The following is a 22291-nucleotide window of genomic DNA, read 5'->3' on the forward strand; positions in this document are numbered from 1 at the left end:
AAATAAATAAATAAATAATAAATAAATAAATACCAGATAAATTGTGCTGCTCAAGAGAAGGAGAGATGGAGAGAGAGAGAGAGAGAAAGATGAGAATGATATTGATAGATTGATGATGTCAAGCACAGAGCTTGGAAAACCAACATGATGTCTGCAATGCAGTTCCCTGAAGTAGCTCTCATCTCATTCTATAATACTAAGGTAGCAGGGGAATTGAATACTGTTGACTATATATACTTCATTGATAATATGAAGTTGTGAGACTAGATTTCAAATATCACTGATCAATCGAAAAGGTTACATGTGCTGGTATTGCTTTTGCTGGAAGGTGTCTTAGAAATTTTATCAAAACAAATAATCAGAGCTGGGCATGGTGTTATATGCCTTTCATCCCATCACCTGGAAGAGTTAAGAGGATCACAATGAGTTCCAAGCCACCTTGAGACTACATAGTGAATTCCAGGTCAACCTGGTCTAGAGAGAGTCCCTACCTTGAAAACTCAAAAACAAAACAAAGCAAATCACTTGTAATAAATGTTTTTAGGCACTGCCTCTCCCCAGTAACTGACTGATGCTCCCACAATGGATAACCCAAATCCCACTGGGAAAACCTGCAACCCCACTGAGGGCTCCAAGTGGAATGGGGCAGGGATGAGGGAAAGGATGGTACAAACGTATCATGCATGCATACAACGTTTGTTCATAATTAATAAAAAATTAACTGTTGACCTATATTTCACTCTATAGTTGTGGAAATATTAGTATTCACCAGGTTTGCAAAATTTTAAAACAATAATAATAATTAAATGTAAATGTAATAGATAAGTACATTGTAAATTTTCAAGTTACTGCGTAGTATGTGTGATGCTTTGAAGGTGTGGTGCACTGTATGTGGATATGTAGTGCATATGTGTCTGTGTGCAGGTGCACATGCCCAGTTCACTCATGTGTAGAGTCCAGAGAAGAATGTCTGATCTCATCTGTCATTATTTCATGGGTTGGAGATGAGAATTTTTTTTTAGGCTGACAAATGAACATCAGTAATTCTCAGGTCTCTGACCTCAAAACAGCTGGAGTTACAGCAATGCATGGCCACTCATCTGCTTTCATATGGTTACTGAGGAATCAGATTTAATAAAAATCAAGCCTTCCCAGGATCTCATGGATATGTGCCATGCACAGCTAACCTGTTACACCTCCTTTATAAGTTTCACATTGTAATATTATAATTGTAATAAAACATAAACAAACTTTGATATAAGAAAATAAAGTGAGATATGAAAATATGCTTAAATACCCATACCCCAATTCTTTGTTTATTTACCACCAATCATATTATTTTCTATTTTCCAATGAGTGCTATTAACTGCATTTAATCATCATTTTCAAATGTACTTTTTTTGACATCCTTACATTTAAATTGTCATTAATTTGAGTAGTAAACACATGAATTTTTTATTAAAATTTTAAATTATTATTTGCAAGCAGGGATAGAGAGAGAAAGTGGGAGAAAGAGAAAGGGAAAGAATGGGCTGAAGTCCAGAGGCATGTGCCTTCTTGATCAGCCAGCTATACATGACCACTAGGGATCCAAAGCTGGGCTGCCAGGTTTTCAAGAAAGGGCCTTAACTACTATGACATGTCTGAAGTCCAACAATATCGATTTATAAACTCACTTCATTAATGCTCTATATAGTGATTCATTTTCAATAAAGCTAAAACCTAAACAAAAGAAGGCTGGAAAGTTAATATTATTAAGAAATGTCAAATATGGTAATTAACTACCTTATTCATACTTTTTAAATTTTTATTTAAGCCAAAATTGTTAGAAACACACCAACTTTAATTGAGGACAGGTACACGATTTTGGAATCATAGGTATATATAAATAAAGAAGAGCTAACTAATATGTTAGTTGGTAGTTGAAATTGATTCATCACGTCTCAGTTTTTTTTTAATTTTTTTTAAAATTTTTTATTTATTTATTTGAGAGCGACAGACACAGAAAGAAAGACAGATAGAGGGAGAGAGAGAGAATGGGCGCGCCACGGCCTCCAGCCTCTGCAAACAAACTCCAGAAGCGTGCGCCCCCTTGTGCATCTGGCTAACGTGGGACCTGGGAAACCGAGCCTTTACCTGGGTCCTTAGGCTTCACAGGCAAGGCTTAACCACTAAGCCATCTCTCCAGCCCACGTCTCTGTTTTTAAAGTAATGTTTCTAGTCTAAAACTGAAGCAGTTATTCTATATTATAAAATCAATAGAAATTAACTGAATTTGATATGAAATAAACTCTGTTAATCTAAAGACAGACATATGTGTTTAATGAATTTCATATCATATTTTACCATGTTAATTGTGAACAATAATAATAACACAATGACCAATTCAAAAGGCTATAGGTACAAAGACCCATGCTAATTTGGCAATAGTCACAGAAGATTAATTAGCAATATGTAAACCAATCAGTAGATGTATAGAATACGTATGACTAAAAAAATCATGTGGCTTGTGATTTGCCCTAATGTTATCACTGAAAAAATAAATGCTAATCAATTTAATTGCTAAAATGAGTATTAACCAATTTGTATGTTAATATAAAACATAAGCAGAGAACAAAAATTAGTTTAAATTCAAAAAACATCTCATCAACCATTGTTTATATCAAAAGAATAAAGTTAGACTGGAAATATAGTTCAATGATTAAGGTGCTTGCCTAAAATGTCCAATGACAGGGTTTGATTCCCTGATACCCACATAAAGCCAGATACACAAATTAATACATTCGTCTAGAGTTTGTTTGTAGTGGCTAGAGGCCCTGGCGCACTCTCTCTTGCTCTCTGTTTCTCTTAGTCTCTCCTTTGAAATAAATAAAATATTTAAAAAGAAAGTTATAAGATGTCAAGTAATCTATATAATACTTCTTTAATATTTTCTACAAAACTACAGAAAATGCCATTCTAATTTCCGACACTATACTTTTTAAACCTAATTTTAAATTTCATATTATTTGAAGCATAATGGAGTTTATCCTTGTTTTACTGTACCAATGTCTTCTTTTTATCCTTACTGTGTAGTCCAGGCTCAATTTGCTTATACGCTGTGTGCTCCATTTTAATGTTGACTTTGGGACCATCTTCTGCTGCACTCATGCTGTCCATTTTCGTTTACTCTATCCTTGGCTCAAAGAATGTGTTTGTTAACTTATGGAGACACTTTCAATAGACCATCTAAAGAGAATCCCAACTATTTTAATGTGTTAACATCTGATATTTTCAGCATAATATTCTTATAATTCATTTATGTAAGTACATTAGGGACATCTGATTGGGCTTTACATTTGTAGGTCCTTTATAAGAAAGCTAAACAGCTTTATGCTTATGTGATGCTAAGATATCCTCTTCTATTAAGTGTGTTGCCAGCTTGCTCTTGCCAGTTTATTATTGGCCTGTACAATTCTTCAAGTTGAGCGAAACTTTTGTCCTGGGGAGACAATAACAAATGTCCCATCATCCCACATAAAGCATAAAAGACAGTCCAAAGCAAAACTATAGCAAGATTCATTTTTTGCTGATCTAATGGGTTTATCTTAAGGGCACAGGTGAGGAGTTATTTTCGGGAGCATGAGTGACTCAATGTAGATACTTCAACAAAAAGCCCACACCACATAGTGGACCACTTCAGAAGTTTTGTTGCTAAAGGACACTCACTGAACCATTTGCAGGCAGATGGGCTGGTTCAGGAGTGTTCCCTGTAGCATTTATTTATGACTATATCTTCAGGAAGTTCTTAGGACCTTGTAAGTTTTGGCTTCCCAGCCCTGACCTCCTGAGTCTCCCAAGCTTCCCTCTCATAGGATATGTTTCACTTGTGAAGAAAAAGTTACCCAAACCTTTATGTATTCTAAATATCACCCATTTGTTGGTCATATGAATTGCAATTTTATTACTTTAATAAACAAATTAAATATACAATAAATAACTACCTGAGGAAAAAATGTTATAGAAAGGAACAACGTTATTTCTGTTTGAAATCTAAGTTTAACACTCATATTAAATGTTAAAACACAATGACACAATAAGCCCAATATATTGCTTTGACTTATCAAACAGCAGTACAAGCCAAACCTGCTATGCAAGAAAGGACAGCTGTAGAATAACCATAGAGTGCCTGGGAGTAGGTGTGATGAAAGTTGTACTCGACCCTCATCCCTCACGATTTAATGTGGGGTGTTTTGCTATAATTTGTGTTAGGCAATATATTATCTTAATATTCATATCTTATTTGCAATTGTCTCCATGTAAGGTGATCTTCAGAAAAATAAATTTAACTCACACAGGATAATCACGTTTCTTGCCTTAGGAATAACTGTTTCTACAATGAGTTGCATTTGACTTACTGATTTTCCAAAGATTCACCCATCTATTCAATGTTGTATATAAGTATTTAAACACTACTTTGGTACAACCTAATATAACTCTGAAAAACAAGAGTTTTTAACATAACGACGGTGAAAAGATAAGGAGTGTGAAATGTTGCTATGAACAAACAATGACTCTGAGCAGCAATTGCTTCTAGTTTCAACTACTTTACTATCTAGTAAAAGTATGAAGACAAACATGAAAATATGGGAAAAAATATTTGCCATTGTTCCTCTGGGCTAGTAATTTATCACATTTCTTCAGTTTCCAACATGGACACGTATTACTGCTTTTATTAGAAATGTAAGGTGGAACACATATGACTATTGCTTCTCTGTTTTCCCATCATATACTCAATAACTAGTCATAAATGGCAAGCCATTGTCAAGTGAAGTAGAAACATTTATATTTTTGGCAAAATTAAGAGGAAAAAATGATTTTTCTATGTATCAGATCATCTTAGGAACATTAAGTTTTTTTTAAAAATGTAAACTATAAAATATACATATAATATAGATGTATATTTAAATAAGTAATATAATATTTCTGTGAACATATGTTACATGGATTTTTTTGTAAAATAATAGTCACTTTAAACAAAATGATGAACTAATTCTTTATTTTGAAAAAGATATGGAACAATAGCAGCTACACATAAAAATAATAAATATTAAATAAGTATGAATTGTGCTTAAATTGTACTATTCAATTTTACTGAAGATACAAAAGTATAGCAAACCTAAAGCAATGCATAAAAGCGCTTAAATAAAAATTTGCTTATATATTCATGCATAGTTTTCCAAATGAAATACACATTTTAACCTACGTTTTCCCACTCAAATCAACTTGAATAAAAATATTATTGGGCTGGGGAAATGGCTTTGTGGTTAAGGCGTTTGCCTGCGAAGCCTGGAGATCCAGATTCAATTCCCCTGACCCACATAAGCCAGATGTAAAAGGGGGCACATGCATCTAGTGTTTGCAGTGGCTGGAGGCCCTTGTGTGCCCATTCTCTCTTTTTCTCTCAAATAAATAAAAAAATTAAAATATAGTTTAATCACATTCTTGGAAAGAATTGTGTGTAATATTATGAAACAGAAATAACCTTTTCTGGTTTTTTTTCATTGCTGTTGTTCTTATGTTGATCACTGCATTTCATGGGAGTGTATAGATGATGAAGTTGTTAATATGGTAGACATTTGCTATTGTATATGACTAATGATGGAAACATAAAGTAATATATAGATATAGAGATATAGCATTTTCCAAGCTTCAATATTCATCTTTCTGTCACATTAATTTTAACAACAGAATGAGTAAAAGAGACCTTTTGAGGTATTAAATAATTGTGCTTTTCCTTTATAAAATTCACTCTTATTATATTTCTTATTAATAAGATCACATAGGATATTTTTTCTGAACTTAAAGCCAATTTAATGGATATATTAATTAAAGCATATAATAAAATATAGGAAGATTCTGTGACCTTTATTGTAATATTTCCTTTTCTGTCTTTAGTCTTCCTTTGCTTTTATTCTAGAAATAGTTTATGTTTAAATATTTATTATATAATATAAATATATACCAAATATATTAACAAAATTAATTCTGTGTGCTAAAAGGATATTCATTTTTGAGGGGGTTGTGTATAAGGAAAAAATAAAACAACAATAATGTGAGTATGGCACTAATAAGCTGCATTGTTAACTGTTGCTATGTACACCTTGTGAAATTTGGTTACTATAAATAATTTATAATTTAGAAAGTATGATATTTCATGTGAGAGAGAATTTGCGCCTTATGCCAACTTGTGTGCATGTGCAACCTTGCATGCTTGTGTCACCTTGTCTCTCTGGCATACATGGGACCTGGAGAATCGAACATGGGTCTTTAGACTTTGCAGGCAAGGGTCTTAACTACTAAGCCATCTCTCCAGCCCATACACACTTTATAGAACAAATTGAGTTGCACTCTATGAATCTGAGATGTGTCTAATTCCCATCTTTAATTACTGATTATATATTAATAAGTCCCAAATCTCTAAGCATGTGTTTGATATAAGTGATACACATAGGGCTGGAGAGATGGCTTAGTGGTTAAGTGCTTGCCTCTGAGGCCTAAGGACCCCCATTCGAGGCTCAATTCCCCAGGACCCACGTTAGCCAGATGCACAAGGGGGCACACACGTCTGGAGTTCGTTTTCAGTGGATGGAGGCCCTGGCGCACCCATTCTCTCTTTCCCTCTCTCTTTCTCTCCCTCCCTCTTTCTCTCTGTGTCACTCTCAAATAAATAAATAAAAATAAATAAGTGATACATACAGATGAACATGGCCATGTTTCCTTTTAAATGTGGCCACTAAGGAGATTCAACATGGTGAAAAGCAAGTTCTCTTTCATGCCCTCCACACTGGCACTCCTGGATTCCTTCAGGTTATCACCTCTGTTAAAAGCAGTTTGCTCTTTTTCCCTCAGTATTTATGCACTTTTAGTGATTCACATCTTCCAGCTTTATTTTCTATAATTCTCCCTTTTCTCCAAATAAACATATGACCAGTGCTTACTTCAGACTTCATTATAAAAGCTGGACATCTTTATTTTCTTTGTTTCCATGGTCTTTCATGGCACATCCTTTCTTTCTCTTACCATTGTCCACAGGCTGGCAGAATAAAAACAAATATGTTTTATGGCTATTTGAATGGAAAATAAATCAAAGTTTCTGTGGATTATAAATCTTGCATTCTACTGTCAATAACAGTTGTAAGAAATAAATAATTTTTACATGCTAATAGCTAACACTGCTGTTGAAAATAGTACCAAGTAACATGATGATAGGAACATACAGGGAGGTTTGCTGTGATTAGGTTACTCCAAATACTTCTAAGAATCAAAATTAAACAACAACTTGAATGAGATAAAACATAAACTTGGAAATCTTTTCAATAGCATTCCCTATTCAGGAACAGCCAATCAAAGATTATGAGGCAAGCACCTACATACGATTTTACAGTCATAGCAAGAAGCTAGTACTGTGTTGGAGTATATAAGACTTTACAAGAGTAACAGGAGTTAGAAATTATCACATCTTCTTTGTTTTTTTCTGACATTATATCACTAGGTAGCCCACACTGGCCTTGTATTTTATCCTCTTGCATCAGCCTCCCAAGTGCAGGGGTTAATGACATGCACCAGTCACACATGGATAACTTAAGCTATTGAAGGCTGGAATTATTACATTACATGAAAACTATAAAGCCATTACAACATTGAAAACAATAGGATGAAATGATCTAGGTGTTGTTTTGCACAGTGTATTATGTTTAGGGAGAGTGTGATAGTAAATAATAAGAAAAATCAATATATTTCCTGTCCCCAAATGACTTGTATTTAGATATCTTCAGGAAAAGTTTTGATCTCATATAACTGATTACACTATAGAGTTAATAGCTTATGAACTGCATATTATGGTTTCAGAAATGTTAAAATAATACAGGTAACATCAGGGAATTCAGAGTGTAAGTCTCTGAACACAATTGATTACTCAAATTGGCAAAGGTGGCCTTTCTCATGAACCATGAAACATGTACCCTGAACCATGGGTGGAGGAGCAGGTGTTATAGAAGCAAGAGCACAGAAGTAAGAGGATTGACAGGCAGGAAGATCACCTGCCTGTTGGACAGATGGAAGCCAATCAGAAAGTCTAGACTATGATGCCATAACAAAAAAAGGAATGATTACATTTAGTAGAAGAATAAAATAAAATAATATAATTTGTTTTTAGATAATAGATGGGTGATGGCTTTTATTTATTAAAGAAGATAAACCTAAAATTATTATCATATCATATTAACTTATCTGAATTTTCTCTCTGTCTTAAAGAATATGCATTGATAATGGCCTTGGTAACATAAATAATGTTACATGAGTTAAGTTTGATTTGTCAAGGTGCTCAGGTTTACTTACCTAAAGTCATGTCTGACTAAAAGTGAAAAAATACTGTTGCAGATAGGATAGTTGTTGCTCATGCAGAGCTGAGGAGAACTTAATGCCGGTTTCTATTAGAACCTAGACCTTTTGGTGCTGTTTACCACGAAATGAATAATATTGGTATAAGGTAACTCCATGGACCAGAGAGAACGTTGTAAAACTCTAATTTCTATAATAAAGTTAATGTTCTGTTTGTCAGGTGACAGAAACACGGACAGGTCCTCTTGGCTGCAGTAACTATGACAACCTAGACTCCGTCAGTTCTGTTCTGGTTCAGAGTCCTGAGAATAAGATTCAGTTGCAAGGTATGTAGATAAATCTTCTTCAGTTCTCTTTGAATCTGGAGGGCAGGTTCTCATGTTGTAATTTCTTCTATTGTTTAAAGAAATGGTATATACATATAGTAAATTTATAAGACTATGGGAGAAAGTTAATTTCTTAATTTTCATTTAACATCACTGTCAAGACCAGAGGAAACCAACAGCAACATTTTATATTCTTCCTGCATTTAGATACAACAAAAGAAACCTTACCTTGATATTATCATTCATGTACATGATATTCCCTGGCTCAATATGAGTCCATTTCTACATCAGTTTGCCTAAGCTGTGACTGTTTTTATGGTATTTTGTAAAAGTTTTAACCACAAGTATCTATACTATAAAATACACTGTTGACATTTTAAACTGAACTTAATATGGCCATCAATACTGCATTCATTTTCTGGTAAGTAGAAACTTAGTTGAACATATAATGTTATACAGATAATATTCACATTATTATCATTCGAATCGACTTTATGATAATGACAATGTTGTTTTCTTCAGCAACATATTTTAAGGAAATTGAAAATATAATGGTTTGATAACATTGACAAGTAGGTACTATCACAAAAAAATGGATATGGGTGCATACTTTCTCATTCTACAAAGCAAGAGAGGATTGTGAATAGGTTCCTTTTTATATGCATTAGTTACAATAGTTTTAAAATAATCTTATGAATATATTTATTGTCTAAAGTGTTTTACTTATCAAATATGTAACTTTGGATTATTATAATCTATTATACCTTATATACATTCTAGAATTTTAAAATTTGTGTTTGTATTTATTAATTTACATAAATATATTTAAAATTTGGGCATTTTATGCCAGTCTTCTCAATTTCTTGTTTTGTTTTTTTTGGCGGGGGTAGCATCTCACTCTAGCTCAATTCGCTATGCAGTTTCAGAGTGGCCTCAAACTCATGGTGATCCTCCTACTTCTGCCTCCAGAGTTCTGGGATTAAAGGCATGTGCCACCATGCCTGGCATTGTCTCAATTTTTTAGTATTGAAAATTATCATTCTACTAGGATTTTTACCTTATCTTAAATTTAAAATGAATGCCATGTATTTTGAAAATGAAAAAAACAAACAAACAAACAATTGCACAGCTATGGTTATGGCTCCATGGGTAAAGAGTGGGTGTGCCAAGTGGGGAATCTAATTTTGACCCCCTCACACACATCAAATGCCAGGTATGGGGGTCACCATCTATAACCCCTGAGCTGGGGAGGTAGAAACAGAGAATTCATAATATTACTGGGTAGTGAGTCTAACAAAATCTGAGATCTAGTTTCAGTAAGGATGAAATGGATAACACTTGAAGAAGAAATCTGACATTGACCTTTGGCCTCCACACATGTGCACAGAGGCCCTGAAACACATAGGAACATACATTAATCAAAAATATGATACCTAGAGGAATTTTCTTGCTTATGTAACCATAAAATATGTGTAAAACATTGGCATTTATTTATAAATTCATCATTCTCAACCCACATTTCCAGAAAAAATTTATATTTTAAAAATAAAACTTCAGCCAGAAGTGTTGGTTTGTGGTTTTAATCCCATCACTCATTATATTAAGTTAGGAGGATCACTATGACTTCCAGCATAAAAAACCTAGGATAGAATTAGACCCTGTCTTATAATATATAAATAATAAATAAACATATGAATAAATATATAAATAAATAACCTTATCTACATATATTGAAAAAAATAGCAAAAGAGAAGCATTTATTTTATTTCATGTATATTTTAATATTAATATGTCCCACAGGTTCATAGTTCTTTCCCTTTTTCTATTTGCCAGGCATCAATTTTCTCTGGTTTTCTGTAATTTTATTTGTGCCTCTAGCAGTGTTGTGTCATGATATTCAGAGACATTTCTATCCATGACTGTGGGCTAACTCCACAATGCATGACCCATATACTCATATACCTTGGCAAGAGGGGGCTAAGGGGAGGGGGTAGGACATGGATGAGCCTAACAATGGTACCCACTTGACTGTATTCACTAAGTACAAAACTAATTAATAAAAAATAAATTAAAATAAATAAATAATATTACAAAAATAAATAAAAATAAGTGATTTTTCTAAACTTAAAAAAAAAAACACAACAATGTTGAGCCATCAGAGCTCAGTACTCAGACTTGGAAATTATTCCCCTGAGTCCATGTCAACATGAATAAATCTTCTAATCCTTTAATCTAAAAAAGAAGAAGAATATTTCTAAAGCATTTTGAAGAATTCAACTTCCAAGTTTGATGTAGATTCATCATTTCAGCCTAATTTTAGCACTGTACTTTCACTTCAAAAAAGAATAAAAGAATATAAACTACAAATCAGTTGGGGATCTATGTACTCATCATGCATTCTTTATACTGTTGTTTTAATCTATATTTAAAATAGCACACAGCAACTGGGCATCATTATGGCATCTTGATTTTCTTCCTCCATCTTCTTCCTCCCCTCCCCCCAATTTTCTCCTTTCCTAGCTGCATAGATATCACGTATGTTTTTTTACCCTTCCCCTGCATTCTTCCTATTCATCTCTTTTTACCCTGTCCTCATCTCCATTATGGATTTCTAAGCTATAGTCACATTTATTCTTATTTATATACATACATATTGATATTGCAAGAGAGTATCTTCATGTGAGAGAGAATACATAGCTCTGTGTTGAGCTTGATTCACCTTGTTTAATATAAGTTTTCCCAGACACACCCATTTTTCTGAAATTTCATACTTTATATAATTTTACTTTATTTAGTTTGTTTTCTACTTCTCTCCTGTTCCATTCTTTTTTTTATTTTTATTTTTTAATTTTTATTAGCATCTTCCATGATTATAAAAAATATCCCATGGTAATTCCCCCCCCCCACTTTCCCCTTTGAAATTCCATTCTCCATCATATTACCTCCCCATCTCAATCATTGTACTTACATATATACAATATCAACCTATTAATTACCCTCCTCCCTTCCTTTCTCTTCCCTTTATGTCTCCTTTTTAACTTACTGGTCTCTGCTACTGTTCCATTCTTTTGAAAAGTAGCAAAATTGTTTCACTGTATATGCAACTGAAAAAGAAAAACCTGGTTTTGACCAATAATCTTTTATGTAGGTGCTACTTTGTGATGACTTCATGTCTTTCACAGTCCATTAGCCAACTGGGTCAATGCATGGGAGTAGATAGATGCAGATGATAAGACAATGGTGTGAAGAGAAACTGTGTGTTTCTCTGTACATTGTGCTTTGAGAGACCAGATAAGGAATTAGATATAGAATGCATCCTTTTGGGATATTTGGAATTCAGATATTCAAGATTCTGAGAGTTCCTTGGAAAAATCATCTTTCAAACATTTGCTCATGTATTAAAAAAAAAAAAAAGGTAATTTTCCAAAGTAAAATTTTACTGAAGCAAGACAACAAAAGCATCAATAATGAAAAGAACTGGATCTGAGGTCACAAAACAAACAATTGTGTTATGTAACCACCTATGCAAGATGATGCTAATTCTTATACAGATTTGCAATAAACTTAGTTTTGTGGATCTTCATATTGTAGTGTCAGTAATAACACATATCAATGGTGTATTAACAACAATTTCAATATCTCTATGAAAATAGTTAAATATTTCCTGGAAATGAGTAAGCTGAATTTATCTGATCATTTCACTTGTAGCCTGGCTTTGCCACTAAAGTTACAAAGTAGATATTTTTCAGAGTAGAAAATCCAGATTAAACTCCAAATTACTGATGGAAACATATTCAACTACACCTATAGTAAAAATTATTGAAACATTATTATTATTATAAAATAATAAAATTTCAGTCAATCAACACTCTGAGTTCTATGTATCACCTAAACTGCTTGTGAGAGGATGGCAGAACTACACAAATGCCACCTATGTTGTAATAGTGATATTTTCATGCTTTTCTGAAGCTAATGCAATTGCTACAATTCCTTAACTAATTAGACAAGTTAGATAGCCTGCTGAATATTTTATATCTACTCTGATAGTTTTCAAGGAGTATTCTTTTAGAGATTATATATAATTGAACATTTATTTATCTTAATGCATAAAACTACAAGATGAATATATATGTATGTACACACACACACACACACACACACACACATATATATATATGTATGTATGTATGTATGTATGTATGTATGTGTGTGTGTGTATATGTATATATAATCTCTGTTGTAGTCAACTTCACATTGCTGGGATGAACTTCCAGACTAGACACAGTTTATGTGAATAAGTGATTTATTTCAGGCTTATAGGTCTAGGTAAATTTCTGCTATTAATGGCCAAAGATGCTGGCCCCCTTTCACAGACCTAAATAGAGAGCAGATCACCACCACCACCAAAAATAAGCACCACATCAATAGCAGAGAACACCAGGCAGAGCTCAAGCATTATAGGTATATTATGCTGGAATTCAGATCCACCTCCAGTAACACTTTAGGGCTGGACCCTAGGATCTACCCATAGTAATACACCTTCCAACCAGGCAGCTAAAAATCCATATTACAGCTATAATAAAACATTTGAGTCTAAAGGGGAACATAAATTCAAACTACCACAATAACATATCTAACAACTGTCTGCCAAATAAATAGTGCTCAATAAATATTTTTGTGGTGAAATAAAAAGTAGTAAAATTGTGAAGGTGAAATTTGTATAATTGTTTTTCTGGCAAATATGTGGGAGAATTACACTCATGGAAAAATATAGATTTCATTGTTTTTGCAAATCAGAATTTTTTCTAATTATTGCATCATTTTCATTAAGTCAGCATGATATGTACTTGTCAAGGGACACACAATTTTATTTGGTATTAATGAAATATAAAGTTATCAAAATTCAATTCTGAAGTGAATAACACTGTTGTATTGGCTCAATTTTCTTTCTGTTTTAGATTTATTTTTACCAACTGTTGATTTAGACTATTGTTTTGGATGGAAGGATGTAATATAGCCCAGGTTGTCCTTTTATTTATTTATTTATTTTTTATATAGCAGATGCTAATCTTGAACTCTTGACCCATAGGCTTCCACTTACCAAGTACTGAGATCACAGCTATACTTGGTTTAGTAGAGTATTTCACTTTTTAAAGAAATTTTATATAATAAGTAATGCTTTAGTTATCATTAACTTTTTCCTATGAATACCATAATGAATATAAATTCATCAATACTATTATTTATTTACTTGAGAACGATAGAAGTGGCTGCAGATATAGAGTGCAGACACACCAGGGTCTTCAGTCACTGAAAATGAACTCCAGGCCCATGTGCCACTTTGTGCTTATGGGTTTTGTGAGTAATGGGGAATTGAACCTAGGTCCTTAGGCTTCACAGGCAAGATCTTAACCACTAAGCCATTTCTCCAGACTGCAAATTCATCTGTATTACTTTTAAAGATTTAATTTTTTTTCTCCTTCTTTAAAGAGATAGTGACTTTATCAAAATCTATTCTATAAAAGCAATGAGCTGCAAGCCTAGTCCTGTCTTGTACATATCAAGCAAACTAACTGTGAAGAAACTGAATCAGTCCATGTGTGCACATCTAGTCATTTTCCTAATGGTAAAATCACATGAAGTACACTTTATTGGTGATTCTTTCTGCTAGCCACCTTCCATACTTCCTGTATCACAATCCACCATCATAATGTACTGATGAGGATGTGAGCTGAACTCAAGAGTGGGATGGGGGCTGGAGAGATGGCTTAGTGGTTAAGCACTTCCTTGTGAAGCCTAAGGACCCCAGTTTGAGACTCGATTACCCAGGACCCAAGTTAGCCAGATGCACAAGGGGGCGCATGCTTCTGGATTTCGTTTGCAGTGGCTGGAGGCCCTGGCTTACCCATTTTCTCTCTCTCTCTCTCTCTCTCTCTCTCTCTCTCTCTCTCTCTCTGTTGCTTTCAAATAAACAAACAAAAATTTTAAAACAAAAAGTGAAATGGGCATATTGAAAATCATTGAAATCAGGTGGTAGAAAGTTAACAAGTACACATATTTACCAAGGTATAATTTGTAGGCTTTATATATTTTGTAAAATATATCCAAATATTCTGGTCATTTACAATTACTAAATATCCAGTAAAGTAACTATTTCAAAATTCTAAAGAGTTAACCTCCTCCATATATTCTGAAAGTCCTTATTCAAAGTCAGACATATTGAATGAATTATAAACATTTCCAATTGCATAGACAGAGAATGGCAGGATTTAAATATCTATATGTTCACAAGTTAACACACTAACTCTTTTTACAGGGTGGTGTGTATATGGATCTCACTGTTGCCTTTGACAGAGTAAACTTGCTTACTCTGCTTCTTTTGAAGGACTACAGGTGCTCCTACCAGACTATCTTCAGGAACGCTTTGTCCAGGCAGCCTTGAGCTACATTGCTTGTAATTCAGAAGGAGCATTTATCTGCAAGGACAATGATTGCTGGTGCCACTGTGCCCCCAAGTTTCCAGAATGCAACTGTCCCTCCATGGACATACAAGCCATGGAAGAGAACCTTCTTCGAATAACAGAATCATGGAAGGTCTACAACCTTGACTTTGAGGATTCAGGTAGGAAAAAGACATCACTAATCTTTCAATATTTGTTGAAACACTATGTTGAAAGATCTGTTTTATGCAGTTATAGAAATCTTTTATAAAGACAGATGTTTTTATGTTTTGGTTTTTTTAGATATATATTTTTTTCATTTATTTTACTGGCAGCCGTATCTGTCATTTTCATACTTATAAGATATCTAGCAATTATGTTTCAAATAATGATTATTGAATACCTATTTTTACTTCAGGTGAAATAAAAATTAATAAAATTATAAGTTATTTTATTTGGCTGAAAAGATATTTGATGTTTTGTGTGCTGCTTGTGTGCTATTGGCCCTGGAATCTGGTCTCTCTAGTTCAGGTAATGGTCATTATTACACAAAGCCCTTGCCATCTCAAAAGAAAAGGTTACCATCTGCTAATGTTCATGTTCATATGGACTTTTCTGACGGCCCCTGAGGTTTTTGTGTGTGTGTGCGTGTGTGTGAAGCCAAATGTAGAAAGCATTTGTCCTACACCTTGTTGACATCTGCTTGATGGTCATAAATGTTTTAGTAATCATTTTATGAGCGTATTTAGATCAATTTTATTTGTATCATGTTTCATGGATATCTTACTTTTTCTAACTATTAATGAAAGTATATATGGCATATATAGATACATACACATATATGTATATACATATATATGTATATATATATATGTATATATATATAGATAGATAGATAGATAGATAGATATATTATTAGCTAAATATGTTCTTTTGTGTGTGTGTATATAGTGTATGTGTCTGTATGTATGTGGGCACATGTATACCCATGCATGGAGAGGCCAATGGTTGACATCAGAATCCTTCTTCTATCACTTTCTACTTTATTTAAGGGGCATGTTTCTCACTTGAACCTAGAACTCACTGAATCAGCTATTCTAACTAGCCAGCTTGTCCCAGATATTCTCTGGATCTACCTTATATGCAGCTGGAATTACAGGCAGAATATGGTGGGCCCAAGGCATTTAAACTGGTGCTGGGGATCTGAAATCTGCTCTTAACCCTTGCATGTCAACCACACAATATAGCCATTGAGCCATAGATCCACCTGTACTTTAGTTTTAAGGGTGTATGTTAAATTCTGTAGTCTACATTTTAGAATGTACTTAATAAAAGATTAAAGGATTCTTCAAAATAAAAATAAAATATATGACTGTATATAAGATAATAATAATAATAATTCCTCCCATGTGATATATACAATAAGGCAGACTTTAGTAGAAATGTGTTAGGCATTCTTTACTTTCAAAGAAGCAAAGAGGACCACCACATTATAGAAGAAAATAAGTAATTAAAAAGAGTTTCATCCACATATATTTTGGTAAACATCAGGAATGATCATGTACAAACAGTGTGAGTGTGAGGATGGACAAGTCAGTGCTTCAACTTCACAGCTTCAATCAGGGATAAAGTGTGAACGTTACTGCAGTGTGGAGACTACAGTCAATCATGTATAGAATAAATGAAAGTTACTAAGAGAGCTGCTTTCAATATGTTCACCTAAAAAGCTACAAGTATAGAAGAAGACATTTTACTTATATTTAGTTGTTCCACATTATAACCAAATATCTTGATCCCATATGGTTGTTGATGATTTGCCAATTTATAAAACCAAAAATGAAATTAAAAACCAACAAAGACATGCAAGAGAAATAGACTAGACAACAGGTAAGGAAATAAAATGCTAGAGAGAATGATGAATTGACACTCAGCTTCCACAACTGCTTTTCCTTGGGGCACATTTATCAATTTATGGCAGGCTTCGAGGCTGAGAAGCTATTCTTAGCCCCAAGAAAATGCTGCTGCTTCTAGGCAGAGAAACAAGAGGAAATGTCTGCAGTCACATTCAGTTACAATGATTGTATTGGGGCTTAAGGTGTATAGCCAGGCTCTGCATTTTAGACATTTCCTTCAGTCTGAGCATAGACATAGACACTGACTAGATAGTTAACCTAGTAAAACTTTCGATAGCAGGAATAAATCTGTTACAAACCAAAATTGCAAACACTTACCAGACATGAAATCAGCAGTGCTATAGGGCCACCTCAGAACAGGCAAAAACCATGACACCCATATAGCTTATTTTCTGAAGTTAGGGAGGAGTCCAACATGGTCAGATCTCTGTAATTTCCAAGGAAAAGTGAACCAGCAACAGTAAATAATTGAGAATGGCCTATTGAGGATGAAAACATTTTTTAAAACACTATAGCTTATATATATATATATATATATATATATATATATATATATATATATATATATATATGTATATATATAAGTATATATATAACATATGTATATATTTGACATAAGCCTTTATTAGTAACTTACTTGATTTGAAGATTATGGACAATATCAAGAGAAAACAAAGAGTAGATGGAAATCAGCTCTATGGTTATTTGTGAGTTTATGCTTATGTTCTTTATTCTGTCCCCTTTGTCTAAATGTCTGTGTTAATTCCAGTACCCATGCTGGATTGACTACAACAAATGTCAGATGTGTTTTGAACTCAAGCAACATGCTTCCTTCTTCATTCTTTATCCTTAAATTAAATTGGCTGTGTGTGTGTGTGTGTGTGTGTGTGTGTGTGTGTGTGGGTGCGTGTTTTCTATACCAACTTTAGGATATTTCCGTATTTCTGGGAAGAATGGCATTTGTATATTGATATTGATTGCATGAAATCTCTTCATTGCTTTGGGAAGTCTGGGTATATTAACAATACTTAATCTTCCAATCCATGATCACAGCAATTTACAATTTTAATATCCCTTAGTTTTTTATTGATATTTTATAATTTCCATTATAGAGTCTTTTTACTCCATCATTAAATTCATTAGGATATAATTAAATTTTGACACCATTGAAGAGTTGTTTGTTTTGTTACTTCTATTTCATACAATTTTTTCTGGCATATAGTGCCACTCCTGAGTTTTGTATTATTGATTTGTATCTTGCAAATTTGCTGAATTTCTTCACTATGATTTATAGCTAGAACTATATAATTTGTACTTCAAATGGAAACTAATGAGTTTGATTATGGTACATTTCATGTGGGTATGTCATTGAATTTTGCTCATATCTGTCCCTTTTTTTCCATTTTTTTAAATGAAGTGTAAGGGCTGTTATATACAGACTCATGCCATTTGCATTCTGATTTGTTCTTTTCCAGACCTATGTTCATTGCTGCTTTATCTTAGCTTGTTGCTATGACTAGTACCATCAACATTAAGGAGAAGAAATGTCTATGTACAGATCCTTGTCTTGCTTCAGAATGTAGCTAAAAGCTTTCATCTTCTACTAATTTGGAAAGAGGTTCCTCTTGACTTATTGTGTATGGCTTTTCATGTATAGGGAGACAACCTTCCCATACTAAATTCATTCAAACTTTTTTACCAATAATTGATATAAGTTTTATCAAAAGAGTTTCTTTCGGGCTAGAGAGATGGCTTAGTGTTTAAGTGCTTGCCTATGAAACCTAAGGATCCCCGTTCAAGGCTCAATTCTCCAGGACCCACCTTAACCAGATGCACAAGGAGGTACATGCATCTGGAGTTCGTTTGCAGTGGCTGGAAGCCCTGGCACACCCATTCTCTCTCTCTCTCTCTCTCTCTCTCTCTCTCTCTCTCTCTTTCTCTCTGTCACTCTCAAATAAATAAAAATGAACAATAACAACATTTTTTAAAAGAGTTTATTTCTTTCTTCCTTCCTTTGAGGCAAGACCAACAGACTGAATTTATCTTAATGTGATGAGCAATCAAGAGAGAGATAGAGAGAGAAATGGTGCACCGGGCACTCCAGCCACTTTAGTAGAACATCAGATGTGTGCACCACCTTGCATGCCGGGTTCATCTTTTGTGTCTGGCTTACATGGAATCTGGGGAGAAAAACAAGGGTCTCGGCTTTTGCAGGCAAGTTCCCTAACCACTAAGTTCTCTCTCCATCCCTGCAATTCTTTGTTTAAAAAAAAAGCCCTTTTATTTTATTTGAATCTAGTTTCTTACCTCTCACCAGATAAAAGAAAATGTTCTCAAAATAGATAAAAGAGGGGGCTAGAGAGATGGCTTAGCAGTTAAGGCAGTTGGCTGCAAAGCCAAAGAATCCCTGTTCGATTCTCCAGGACCCACATAAACCAGGTGCACAAGGGGGTGCATGCATCTGGAGTTCCTTTGGAGTGGCTGGAGGCCCTGGCGTGCCCATTTTCTCCCTCTCTATTTCCTCTCTCTCTGCCTCTTTCTCTCTATCAAATAAATAAAATCTTTTAAAAATAGATAAAAGATTTGAAGTTAAAACAAGAAATTCTAAGAATAACAGAGATGACATGAGACATAGTTCAGGACATTGAAGTGTGGATACTTTTTAACAACCTTGTTGCAGTTTGAGTGTGAAAAGTCCCCCACAGCTAGCTGGGTTGTAATTAAGCCTCTCCCTCGGTCACTGGCTGGTGGGGTTTGTCAGGGCCATGGAACCTTGCTGGAAGAGGTGTTTCCCTGGGACAGGCCCCTGAGGTTTCTTGGTTCAGGTATAGAGTTGTTTGGTGTCCACCTCACTCTTGTTGCTACTGCCCTGCTTCTCTTGTGTGATGAAAGGAGCTAGTTTTCTGTTGTGCCATGCTTTCTCTACCATGAACGAACTTCCCAGTGAAACTATAAAAGTCAAATAAACACTTGTCTTCTAAAAGGGGCTACTGGACAGGTGTTTTGTCCCAGGAACTAAAAGGAAACTGCTATAAGTACTCCAAAAGCACATAAAATACGAACAAAAAAAATCAACAAATGTTATAATCTCAAATTACATAATTTTTGTACTGCAAAGAACAAAATAAAAAAAAAAAAAAGCGGTACAGTCTGCAGAAAGAGGAACTGGTAAAATGTTCTGTTTCAGTCCGGTTCGCATTGCTGGTAGAAATCACCCAACCAAGAGCAGCTTCTGGGAAAAAGAGTTTTATTTTGGCTTACAGGCTCGAGGGGAAGCTCCACGATGGCAGGGGAAAACGATGGCATGAGCAGAGGGTGGACATCACCCCCTGGCCAACAGAAGATGGACCACAGCAACAGGAGGGTGTGCCAAACACTGGCATGGGGAAACTGGCTATAAAGCCCTTAAGCCCGCCCCCAACAATACACTCCCTCCAGGAGGCATTAATTCCCAAATATCCATCAGCTGGGAACCTAGCATTCAGAACACCTAAGTTTATGGGGGACACCTGAATCAAACCACCACATTCCACCCCTGGCCCCCATAAACTGATATCCATACATGATGTAAAATACAATGCATTCATCTCATTTTAAAAGTCCCCATAGTTTTTATCAATTCCAGTGATGTTCATATATCCCCATAGTTCAAGATCTTTTAACTGAGCCATAATACCAAAAGATAACCTCAAAAAACCCAGAATGGCACAGAATAAATATTCACACTGCAGTAGATGGCATTGGGCATAGCAAAGAAACATTCAACCAATACAAGATTTAAAACAACCAGGGCAAACATCAAACTGTAGCTTCAAGTACAGCAACCCAAACCAGTGACAAATCTTCAAGTCCCGTAATTCTAACCAGCAACAAGTCTCTGGCATTCCAATTCCGCCCCTCCAGCTAGGCTACTCACAGTCCTGGGAAACTTCATCGGGGCCGGCAGCTCCTCGGCAGCCATCTCATGGTCCCGGCATCTCCACTGGGTCTCCACTGCAAGCCACGGTTCGTCCTCATGGCCCCATGGGGTCTCTATGCAGGCAACCAGCAAACCCGCTTCACACTGCCCATGGCCATTTTCAAAACACAAGACCGTGTTGCAAACTCAATGACCCTCTTTCCAGCATTTCTTATACTCCACGATACCAGGTAGGGTGCCAATTTGTTAATCCAGGGGGGAATAAAGCAGACTTTGAAGAACAGGACACTCCTTGAGCACTCAGACACCTTCAAAAGAGTTGACATTCTTCTTGTTGCCCTAGCGCAGGTCAGCTAGCCCAGTCTCAAAGGTTGTAATCTCTCAGTTGCAGCTGAACGGGCAGCAGTTCACCCAAAGATTTTCCTTTCTGTGCCATATCCCTCTGCACACACCAGTTCATTTCTACGCTAAGCAACCCTGCACAACTTCTCAGGACATGGGCACAAGAGCAAGCTTCTCACACAAACTGCTAGCCCAGTCCAGGCAAAGCTCTTTCTCACCCTCATAAGCCAAACCTCACAGTCCATAGTTCTTACTGCCTTCAGGTCTTTCAGCTCTGACCAGGATAGACCATCAAGCTGTACTTACAGCACTGCAAGGCATCTCTTAGGCCAAGGTTTCAACGCCTTCCACATTCCTCTTGAAAATCAGCTACAAAAGGCTGAAGCCACATAGTCAGGTGTCTAGCAGCAATACCACTCCTCGGTACCACTTTACTGTTGCAGTCCGGTTCGCATTGCTGGTAGAAATCACCCAACCAAGAGCAGCTTCTGGGAAAAAGAGTTTTATTTTGGCTTACAGGCTCGAGGGGAAGCTCCACGATGGCAGGGGAAAACGATGGCATGAGCAGAGGGTGGACATCACCCCCTGGCCAACAGAAGATGGACCACAGCAACAGGAGGGTGTGCCAAACACTGGCATGGGGAAACTGGCTATAAAGCCCTTAAGCCCGCCCCAACAACACACTCCCTCCAGGGGGCATTAATTCCCAAATATCCATCAGCTGGGAACCTAGCATTCAGAACACCTAAGTTTATGGGGGACACCTGAATCAAACCACCACATGTTCCATATGCAAGGAAGTTAAAAATCAAAAGCAGAGCCAGGCATGGTGGTGCCAGCCTTTGATTCCAGCACTGGCAAGGCTGAAATAGGAGGATCACCATGCGTTCCAGGCCATCCTGAGACTACATAGTGAACTTAGGTCAGCCTGGACAAGGGTGAAACCCTACCTCAAAAAACAAAACCAAT

General features: G+C 35.4%; 1 protein-coding gene across 4 annotated transcripts in view; it reads left to right on the forward strand.

The window, feature by feature from the left end:
• The window catches only part of Brinp3 (BMP/retinoic acid inducible neural specific 3), a 461904-nt gene that overhangs the window by 292432 nt on the left and 147181 nt on the right, over positions 1-22291 (forward strand). For all 4 annotated transcript variants that reach the window (XM_004659507.3, XM_045142019.1, XM_045142018.1 and 1 more), the window contains exons 5-6: positions 8603-8708; positions 15094-15330. In XM_004659507.3, coding sequence (XP_004659564.1) covers positions 8603-8708; positions 15094-15330 — 343 coding nt within the window. The remainder of the gene's footprint in view (positions 1-8602; positions 8709-15093; positions 15331-22291) is intronic.

This window comes from Jaculus jaculus, chromosome 1 (assembly GCF_020740685.1).
Source record: "Jaculus jaculus isolate mJacJac1 chromosome 1, mJacJac1.mat.Y.cur, whole genome shotgun sequence".
NCBI lineage: Eukaryota > Metazoa > Chordata > Mammalia > Rodentia > Dipodidae > Jaculus > Jaculus jaculus.